General features: G+C 40.1%; 1 protein-coding gene across 1 annotated transcript; it reads left to right on the top strand.

The window, feature by feature from the left end:
• The first annotated feature begins 1,490 nt into the window (after positions 1-1,490).
• Positions 1,491-11,570, top strand: LOC105458535 (monocarboxylate transporter 2). The gene is made up of 5 exons (XM_011703920.1): positions 1,491-2,670; positions 5,722-5,934; positions 6,718-6,844; positions 7,402-7,581; positions 8,196-11,570. Exons 1-5 carry the CDS (start codon positions 2,526-2,528, stop codon positions 9,430-9,432), a joined length of 1,902 nt encoding a protein of 633 aa, XP_011702222.1. The 5' UTR covers positions 1,491-2,525; the 3' UTR covers positions 9,433-11,570.
• Positions 11,571-11,685: the final 115 nt, after the last annotated feature.

Here is an 11,685-nt window from a genome sequence, read left to right on the forward strand (position 1 = left end):
TTGTGTTTGAGACGAAATAAGAAATTGATTTTATAATTGTGCCTAGCGTGCGTTAGCTGGTACTATATAATGGAAACGGTTGAATATACGGTAGAATATATACTGCAGCTACGCTCCATGGAAATTTACCGCGGCTCGTTTCTTTGTGCTCCATTCGTGGTTCCTCAGAATAATGTGAGATAGATTCTCGGAAGCCGCATAGTCCGTAGATGTATATGTCGACTCATCATTTTAGGATATTGTAGGATCATTTTACAGCAATCTTAATTGAAAGAAGTTATCAATAGGTAATGACATTGTTAATCAATCGTAAATTTTCTAAATGACTATATTGTTATTTAAAAATCAATGACAATCAATAGACTAACGGCAACAATTTTCAAATGACTCTAGTTTTGTTTAAAAAATTTTATCTTTAGTACTGTAGTAACTTCAGTATTTTATTATGTATTAATAAAAAAATATTTATTAACATTCAACATATTGGGAAATAGGAGAATTTTATATTTCAATAAAAAGGATACTTATTTTTTTAAAAATGAGAGATAATTGTTTAAACAAAATACTGTAAATATTTTGCAAGAATAATTTTTTTTTATAGATTTTTCTTCACCATTCTTTAATTCTAAATAACATTCTCTTTTGTGTATCATCGCTCTCCTTTTTGACATTGAAGTGACAGAAACATGTAAGCAATCTCAGTGTTTAAATATTTAAAGCGAATTCTATGCGAGACTGAACATTAATCAAGCTTGCTTTCCCTGTCATCAGCTGCTATCTTCACCTTTTCTCTCTCTTGCCTGATTTTCTTTGTCTCAATATATCCGTCTTGCGCATTATCCTATTATATCCACGGTTAACGACATTTATGAGCAATTATTATCACTGGATGTCCTATCTGTGATAAGATAGAGTAACGTAATTTCGAATAATTACAAGATATTCACTTAATTCATTTGTGAAATCATGCAGCTTACATTTGGACCTTCCTCTTAATTTAGAACAAAAGGGCTTCTATTATAGCTTTGACCACGTCAACGTTACCGCAAGGGAGTATAAATCGTACCTTTCATACTGATCGTGTATTATGGAAATAAAGAAACAAATAGAGATAGCTATTCATGCAGATAAAGAGAGAGAGAGAGAGAGAGAGAGAGAAAGAGAAAGAGAGAAAGGGAAAAGACCGACTGAATTCACGGCAGTCCACTGGCGGAGTAGGGATGTACTCCGTCAATAAGAGGAGAAGGGGAGACTGCACTCCGCTCCGGGAGAGTCCCCTGGCGTGCCGCGTGCGTGCACGAGAGATAAAGCTATCGCGCGGCAGCGGGCGAGAGAAAGAGTGACCCCGAGTACGGCGAGTGCGGAGCGGAGAGAGAAAGAGAGAGAGAGTGGGGATCGGCGAGGAGGGTGGAGGCAGAGCGGACGCTTGACGCCCCTGCGTCGTCGTGACACACAGCTGATCAGTCGGCTCGTGACGCACGTATCGGTACGCGTGTCGTCGCGAGTGCGTGGTTGGGGCCGCGCGTAACACACGCGCGCGAGTATAACAGAAATGATCGCGACGGTCTGAGGGCGAACGGACGAGTAGGTACATGTGCGTGCACTGGTGTCGTTCCGCATTCTCTATGCGCCTAGACAACGACGACGACGACAACGACGAGGACGAGGACGACGACGAGGAGAAGATAGTCGGCGGACGCGGGTGGAGGCATCAACGGAGGCGGCGAGATTGCCTGGCGAGGGAGAAAGCACAGAGCGGCCGGGTCGATCGACGGGGTCTGTGACTGGAACGGTGGCGGCGGATGATCGTGGAGAAGAAGGAAGGCGGCGGAGGCGGCGCACGAGGACGACGGACGACGACGCCGTTGGCACGCACGGGTTCATGACACGGCCCCGCCGCGAGGAGGACTCGCAGCAGAGCGACGCGCAGTGACGTTTCCGCGCGGAGCATCGACGGCGCGCCTGCCCGTCTCCTCATCGCGTCGCGGTATTTAATACCTGCCTACCTATCTACCTGCCTACCTACCGCCGTGAATATTCATCAGGAGCACACACACCGCGCGCGCGCGCGCGCGCGCGATCGAGCGCGAGCGCGCATGATAACAAGCGGCGTCCCGGAGAAGGGGCAGATAGATAGATTCGAAGGATAGAAGCAGGAAGGAAGGAAGGAAGGAGGAAAGCGGGACGGCTATTGCCCTTGTCTTCTCTCTCTCTCTCTCTCTGTTCGTTTCGTCATCTCTAATTTTCTCTCCCCGCGTGTTCCTCTCTCTCTCTCTCTCTGTTTTGCATTTATCTGTTGCCGCTTCGCGCCACTGGTGTTTAGTCTCTCCGTACGTACACACGCGCACGTTATACACGCACGCACACAATATTATAATATTTATTTCCCCGTGGCGGCGATCGGACCCCCGCGTTTTTATCTCTCCGAGCCCGACCGTATGTGCAGTAGACGGCCGCGTGTTGTGTCACTTTAGTGTGCATGATTATACGTGCGCGCGCGCGAGAGAACCCGCGATTAAAGGTCGATGACGATGCAACGGGTTCAAGATCAAGACAATGGGATCAACATCAAGTTCGGCCCGGGAAAATCCGCCCGGAGGGGCGATTACAGGCTGGTGTCGCAGAGCCCCGACGACAACAAAGACCGCCACAATGGGACCAACATACCAGGTGAGCCAGCGCTGCTGTTGATTTATAACACGCCCGGTAGAGAAGCGGCTCGTTTCGCCTCGCGATCAATTTTTTTTTGGAATATTCAGAAAATCCAGGAAAATGCTTCCCTGGATTTCCCGGATATATTTTCCAATCACCCGGACATCGGCCACTCACGATATTTTTTACACGAACCATCTTTGTTTCGGAGCTGAAACGTGAGTTAGGGATCGCGAAGCGATTTATTCAACATTTGTACTTATGTATGTATGTATATGTAATACGCGTTAAGAACTCGCGGAAAGCGAAAATTTGTCGTGTCGCTGATATTATTGCAAATGATGTCATAATTATACAGGATGAATTATCGGAATCACGAGACAGCGACGCGTCAGGGACGCTTGTTACTCTTCATTCCGAGAACGATTCTTATCCCCTTTTATCTTTTGGATACGTTATAACGATTTTTTCTAACGCCAACTGGTGTTATTGATAACCTCAACGCAGTTCAGAGGCATGTTGTCGTTCCGCTTGGACATTTACGCGTTTTTGTAATTTTTCTGATTAAAGGTTACATTTTTTTATATTCGATTAAATATCACATGACATTTATTCACATGTTTGGACAACTTTTTATTTTTTACGTATATTGTATTATTTTATATGAAGTGTATTATGCATTATTTTATATATTAAATGTGTATGTCATTAATTTAAAAAAAATTTTAATTAAATTATATTTATTATAACTAAATTATAACGCAACTTAATTATTTAATAAAATAAACCTTTGATAATTCGCGAGTAATTTATTATTAATTTATACATTAAAAACTAATCGATAATTTTTGTTTTAATCAGAAAACAAAACTTATAAGCAAAAAATACTTAAAACTGAAATACGTACTAGAAATGACACAGAATGGTGTAGCTTAACACTTTTCTGTTTCCTCTCTTATCACGATACGACCGTATCACCGAATTATCTCGCCGCTACTATCATTATCTCTTAATTTCTTGTCGCGTCTACATCTATAACTTTTTTCGCTAACAGAAATAGTTTCTACTCGTTCATTTTCCTTTTTCCATTTCCGCGCTATTCCATCTTTGGGATCATATAACGTTTGGGATCTATACTGTTATAGATAGAACTTTTATAAATAGAAGGGTCGGATAAAAAAATTGGCCTAAGAGCCAAGAGGCAAAATGAGTGAATATATAAAACTGATGTAATGAAAACACTTGCCAACGTTGGTATTGTAAAATCTTTTAGCTGTATGTAATTTAATCACAATTCGTTCGCACCGCACGCGTGCGTTTATTTGTAATGTAACACTCAAGACTTACACGGTTAAAGCTTACCCTTAAGACTTACATGTTTATAATTCCTTCCGTAATAATTTCCTCAGGTATTCAAACATGTAAATAAATTTACTTATGTCAGAGAAAATTCGTGCAAGAGCAATTTGCCCCACAATGCTAAATTAATTCTAAAAGTTTAAAAATTTTTCCTTTTGTTTCGCTCTATTCACCCAATATACTCTAATATATACATTTCAATTATCTGATAGATAATAAAAAAGAAAATATTTTTTAAGGAATTATCCAATCCCTACATCGCACATCCTCGAGATGTCCTATAAATAAGAACGTTGCCAGGATGTCTCTCGGAAAAGTGTGCTGTTTGGGATATTTTTATTTTCGTGTACTGACATGTAATTATATGTCGATGTTAAATAAAGCAAATAATTTATATCGGCGTTTTCTTCGGTCGCGAATAATGAAACCTCCCTTTTCAATCTCAATAAAAGAATCAAGAGAAATTATTTTTTTACGAAAAAGAAAAGGAAAAATGTTACAAATAGGAAGATTCTATATTGTATTTAAAGGAAACTCGTTTAATTGAATTCCGCTAATTGAATTCCTCTGTCGCGCGGTCGTTTTTAATTCCATCTATTGTCCGCGTAATAAAAAGCGAATGAGATTGCATACCGCAACGGAAAAATGACTTCCGCGTGTGAGGTGGCTGCGGGTATTACAATGTTGCATACCGATGAATGTTTGGCTCTTTGTCGGCGATGGGAGAAATTACAACTTTCCATTGTTTACGCGCATGTTATACGTACACACACACACGCTTACCTCCCTTCGTTCCTGGAATAAATCGCACGATGATTTCTGTCGTATTCAAGCGTGTTTACGATTACCCGATGTTGACGCTCGTGCCTCATCCGTGTGTCATCAACATACACAAGTAAGCCTCTCCCTTATGTCAGCGCTGTGTGTCGAACGACTGTTTCAGCCGGTTTCACTCGCGAAACCAAAATATGAGGAAGTTAATACATACCGTTTTATTAGCATACCAATTTCCATCTCGTTATCGTCCCCGGGGACGCGTCCCACCCGCGGAGCGCGCGCCGGCAGAACATCTGTCATTATCTACTTATTGTTTGACGGTCTAATTGCCGCCGTTTGCTCAGTCTTCCCGCGAACCGATTACACGAGATTAACAATGTACAAACCGCGCTGACTTCTTTCTGGTGTTTTGTTTACCGAGCCGCGCGCACACCGAGCAATTTTCTCCGCGTGACAGACTGTCGGAAGTAGAAGGAATTCCCGCTCGTCCATCGATTATTTTTTAAAGAGCCATATAGAAATAACGCGATCTCACTTTATTTATTGCTTCTCAAATGGAGTGTGGCATTTCAATAAACATGTTTCATGAAGCCGATTGAAGTATTTCCAAAGAAAGATCATCCATTCCTGTTTTTTATATTACTTGATTCGATATAATGCCGAGAAACTACAAAGTCCAGAAATTGTAGACTATTAACTACCGAATGAACTTTGGAACTCGGACTTCAACAGGAAAAAATTTTTCTCGATTTCTTGATTCTCAACTTCTTGAGAAAAAGAAAACAGAGGAAAATGAATTTTAAATCTAAATTTAATTCGGAGAAAAAGTATCGTGGAGGATAACGATGCTTTGTATTATTATAAGTGAAGATTAAGTAAAAATAAGGGAAGAATCGATTAAGCGCTTCTAAGGAATCTCTATCTTTATTGCAGAGAAAAACGAGAAGACGGAAGAGGAATTAGTCCCACCGGACGGTGGCTGGGGATGGCTGGTACTCCTGGCCGCCGTCATGGTCAACCTTCTCATCCCCGGCACCATCAAGTCCTTCGGGGTATTGTTCGTCGAATTCCTCGATGTATTTGACGCGTCACCGGCCGCAGCTGCATGGATACCGTCGCTTTGTTACTTCCTGTACAGTTCGCTGGGTAAGAAAACGGGTCGCGCGCCCGAGTCGAGTATTTCGAGGTCGCGGGTCTCCACGAAGTTTTTTTTAGATATCTCTCTCCCTCTCTCTCTCTTTCTTTCTCAGATCGGATCCCGTCAAGGGTTCCGTTTTTCCGCGACTTGTCCCAGTTTCGCGCTTACGTAATTCGCGATTAAATATTTAGGCGTGTCTCAATTCTGTTTGCCGCGTCTTATTGAAAACGCGAAAACGCCGTGTTTACATCAGTTCGATTACAGTTTCATGATACTTTTATGAAAGGAACTCCAGAGTTATTGGCAAACATTAACTTTCACATTACGTCATGATGCCACGCCGCGGGGCAGTATATATATTACATTCTTGTAAAAGGAAAAAGGAAGAAGGTGAATTCGCCGACAGATAGTAGATTCCGGGAAATATTTGCGTACTTGATTGCGTATTGTCTGCGCGATGTTTACGCTGCTTTCCCTCGGATAGATTATAAACCGCGTCATTGATGAATTCGAGTAAACATCGTTAGGAATTAATTTGTTTTATCTTTACGCGATATTATGTATTGTGTTTGACGAGAATCTGGATCACACCGACTGCACAATGTCTTCTCGTAAGAAGCGAAACCGATAATCGCGATAAGATTCCATCAAAATTCGAGGAATGAAGGATACATCTGTGTAAATAACGTTACATATTTTTAATTTATTTGTTTTTTTTTTGTTTAAATAATGTTATTCTCTAAGCAAAGCCGTTGTATTTTTGCATTTTCAATGATATCTTATTGTTTCAGGCCCACTTTCTAGTGTACTTTCGGTCAAGTATTCCTATCGCACGGTAACTTTAATAGGGGGAACATTCGCCGCGGCCGGGATGATGCTGAGTTATTTCGCGAGCTCTGTGGCCTTTCTATGCGTTAGGTAATGTATTTTTACTTTTAACACAAAACAGAGGTCAATACTGGTTATTAACTTGCGCAACGAATCTTCATAAAAACAATCGATATCGCATTCTGGCTCAAAAAAATATAGAAATTCTTCTAGATTTTAGTAAAAACAATATTTGTTAAAGCAAACTATTTCCTCGTTGTATCTATAGTTTTATAGTAATTAAGTAATAAAGTAAAATTAACTGCAAAAGTTTTTCCAAAGAAATTACAAGAAAATTTGCAGAATTACGAAGGCAAAATGCAAATGTTCGGAATCTATTCGGCATTAATAAACATGAGCGACGATATGAAAAAAAAATAAAAATATTCAATAAGTTTTACCTTTTGACTTAAAAAAATATTTAAATGTATGGAAGAAAATAAAAAAAAAAGTGCAAAGTTCAACATATTGGCAGCTTTATATATTCTCCCGAATATATTCGGAATATACGTTGCGTAACATATTATTATCATTATTATTATAAAGAAATTAATGTAAAGAATACGCGCACATATTTTTTTTTCTTATGTAATTCTCTCTGTTTCCAGTTATGGTGTACTCGTAGGTACGGGTGCTGGATTAGCATTTCCTCCGACTGTATATATCGTGACATCTTATTTTGTACGGCTACGAGGACTCGCCAACGGGCTCTGCATATCCGGCAGTGCGCTAGGTTCAATATTTCTTCCGCCTGTTCTGGGCTTTCTTCTACGAGAGTATGGTTACAGGTAAGTTTGCGATTGCACTCTTCAAAAAAATTAGAAAGTTTCTACGATCTGAGTAAAATTAATATTTTCTAAATAGTTTTTATTTTGTAAAAAAACGAATCTGTAATTTTAAATTGAGTATCACGTTAAAATTTTGAAAAAAATTTATAGATTAAAAAACAGCAACTCTCAGACATATTTAAGACATTATAGTAGATAAACTATATTATTTAATTTTAAAATTGATTTGTTTTATACTCTATAATCTATAATATAATTTATCTTTTGTCTTAAGTTTATAAATTTAGCACATTTAATTTAACAAATTTAACTGGATGTTAAAGTGTAATAATATATGGTTTCTTATGTAAAATAAAGAATAACAAGAGCGAGTAAAGAGGATAAATATAGCTAATCTCACACTTATTGAAAACTGATAAACGCTATATGTAACAAATAAAATTACTGTGAGATACTGTCCACTTATAAGACCTTATTTATAATTTTTTAATCGGTTACTATATCACTACGCACGCAATATATAGTAATCGTCATTATATCATTGATCGTCAATCTTTTCAGCAATAATAACAATTCGTAAAATTGATTGGCAATGTCTGTGTATCCGTTCACAGAGGCGCAGTGTTGGTAATGGGTGCTGTCACGCTAAACGTCTGGGCGAGCGCGCTCCTGTACCACCCGGTAGAATGGCACCTGGTGCCGGCTCGGCCTCCGGACGATAGCGACGCGCACGATAATGGGGAGACCATGTCGGTGACTGTCACCAGCACCCCTGAGCAAGCGACGGACAACAAGGGCAACAGCCAGCTGGCGTCACTGAGTAATTCGACGAACGAAAAGGCCGCGCCGATCGTGCCGAAGAGCGCGTCGAGCGTCGCCTTGGAATATTACAAGAACACGCCGGTGCAGGGTCGCACGCGAAAGATCAGCATGCCCACGGGACGTGAGATCAGCGGTCAGATGCACAGCACGCCGACGTTGCACGCCGTGCCGGAGCGCGGCGGTGCCATGGTCGAGTCCGGCAAGTATCCGAGAGCGGCGAGGTCACCGCTGCACTCGCCCAGCACGTCGTCTTTCAACTACGTCAGCACGCCGTACCACGGCAGCACGCTGTCGGTTCTGCACGCGGAACGCGCGTCCACGTTGACGCTGAACGCCATCTCCAGCACGTTCACGAGAAAGTCGACGACGAGGGAGAAGAAGAAGCAGCGCGTGCACGACGAGAAGGATCAGCAGAACAAATTCTTCGATTTCAGCTTGCTCAAGGATCCCATCTACCTCGTCATCCTCATCTCCAACTCCACGAACGCCATCAGCTACACCAATTTCGTCATCCTCCTGCCGGCCTACGCCATTTCGCTGGGTTTCAACAATTGGGACTCGTCGCTGTTGCTGTCGATCGTCTCCATGCTCGATCTGGTAGGCCGTATCGGCGGCTCCGCTCTCTCGGACATCAGGATCATGCCCAAGCATTGGTACTTCATCGGCGGTCTGCTCGCCTCCGGCATCTCTCTGGCCATCCTGCCCACCTCCGACACGTACGTCATACTGTCCGTTTACTGCGCCTTCTTCGGCCTCGCGTCCGGCATCTACGTCGGCATCACCGCCGTCATTATGGCCGATATGCTGGGCACGGAGAAGCTCACCTCGTCCTACGGCATCTCGTTGTTCGTCAACGGTGTCATCCAGTTGGTGGGTCCGCCGATTTGCGGCATAGTGTACGAGCAGATCGGCAGCTACGGGCCAATCTTCAGTATACTTGGCATCATTCTGGTGTTCGGCGCGTCTCTCTGGATCATAGTGCCGTTCATCCGAAAGAGGCAGGCAGCGTTGGAAAGCCCGCCAGTATAGACAAAGTATAATAGACCAAATAAACTAACAATAAGTAAAGTATAAAGACGTCTGTCTTCGTCGTTAGTTATTTGGAAATCGTAGTTCTTTTATTTTATTATTTTCGAAAATGATTTTTTTAGGATAATCGTGTATCGTATGCATATACACGCAGGCTAGAAAACCATCCCAAGAGAGTTTTCGAATTTCAAAATATATAAGATTATGAAGAATATTAAAAAATATAAAAAAAAATAAATAAATCGTCGAATGTGACTCGACATTTGCGAGGGCACGCACGAGCTTAATTTGTGCGGTTATTTAAAAGTAGCCGTGCTAAACAGCGTATATTTAAGTGTATGTGTGTATGTGTGCGTGCATGTGGCTGTATATTACAATTATATAATATAATTATATAATATTAAACTGTGATGTTAGCACGAGTGTCGTGTATCGAAGTTACATTGACGAAGTTTTCCGGCCGAGCGAGTAACAGCGAAAGGAAACATCGAAGTTTTCGCTTAGTCCGGCGACTTTACACACGGACCGTGTATCTATGATGATTAATTGCCGAATAATTATTGACTGTAATAACCATAACTGATCAAAATGCGGTAAATGTGGGGAAATCTTGTTATATATTAATCACTTTTTTGTTTATTGTCTTGAATTCCCGATGCTTCTATTGATTAATTTCTGTAAAACATCTCGGAAACGAAAAACGTCTATATTGTCATTACATTTTTCATTAACACATTGAACGATGAAATTTACTGTCACATTCATTCGCAATTTTGATTATTGTGTATACAGAGTGAAGTAATTCTATCATTTGGAATTTGTTTTCTTATGATGTAAAATGCAGTTTCATAATCTAAAAAAAAAAAATCACAGCGTAAACTTGTTTAATAGTTTATCCATTCATCTTTTCAAAGCAGGTAAAGACGATTTTATTAAGTGATATCCAACATTGTATACCATAAACATTGTATACGATTTTAAAACGAAAAATTGAGAATAGCGCACAAAGATTAACGAAATGCATTTAAAGTAGTACTTATGATGGTGAAGTGTAAAAAGTACTTAAAGTGAGCAATACTTAATACAATAGAAATGTAAAATATACATTTTATAAATAATTTTAAAGTTTTCTTGCAATATTTGAAAATGGATAGTGATAAAAAATATCTGTTATATTATTGATTTTTGAAAATCATATGAGAGACCAAATATTGATTGAATATGTTTTAAGATACAAAAAAAAGTTACGTCCAACGAAAATGACTTCACTCTGTGCCAGTAACAGGTTCTAATTTAATTCACATTTACCGCCAAATATGCGCCATTATAACGGCGATGAGATATCGCACAATGCAATCTTACGCGTCGTAGTCCATCTTTATAAAACAGATTATTTAGATAGATATTTCGAGATAAGAATTTTTGAGAAACACGTAAACGCGTCCTTCCTCGAAAGCGAAAAGAAAATCTCTTGCCTTACATCCGAAAAAAAAAAAAGAAAATTGTTCTCTCTCTGAAAGTAAAATTTTTTTCACCGGCACGAAGACTATAATCTAGTTTTATTCGAGTACTTAGTGGGAGAAACAGCGGTCGTGACTGGTGCTAGTTGCATCGGAACGAAAATGTTGCAACGGCGTAATTTAGCGAGTATACCAATGTCGTCTCTGATAGGCCTATGATAAAGTAAACCGTCACGCACTGTAGATATAGTGTCTCCTAAAGACTCGACCGTATGTAAATGCTACTTTTAATGCTAGATTGATCGAAAGTGGGTTCTACTTATAAGGAGCCGTCATCATAGTCACTGGGGAGGAGAATCACTTTCGAATAGAGGCTGCCCTTTTTTTTTCTAAATTGAGAATAAGATAATCGAAAGGCTCCGCAAGAAGTACAATACTTATGGCCGTATAAGCAGGTCATGTCGAGGTGAAGTGTAGGTTCTACGCCTTTCTAGCGTTATTACCGTCTTTCGGCGCACGAAAGAGATTCGGATCGACTCTTGTGTTCCAGGCTCTTTCAAAATCCGCCGGAAATAATGCCTTATGAGTAGATCGTAAGTAGTTCGTAAGTGTGTAACATATAAAAAAATATATTATGTTTATATAACTCTATACAAATACACAGAATTAAAAAAAAAATATTTCGGAATAGTTCATTGGTGTTTTTCCTACCGACTCGTCATATATTTAAAATTATTTAAATTATTTTCTTTCATTCACGCGTATTAATTTCTGTATATTTGTTATATTCTTA

Source organism: Wasmannia auropunctata, unplaced genomic scaffold, assembly GCF_000956235.1.
Source record: "Wasmannia auropunctata unplaced genomic scaffold, wasmannia.A_1.0 LD336101.1, whole genome shotgun sequence".
In the NCBI taxonomy this organism is placed as follows: Eukaryota; Metazoa; Arthropoda; class Insecta; order Hymenoptera; family Formicidae; genus Wasmannia; species Wasmannia auropunctata.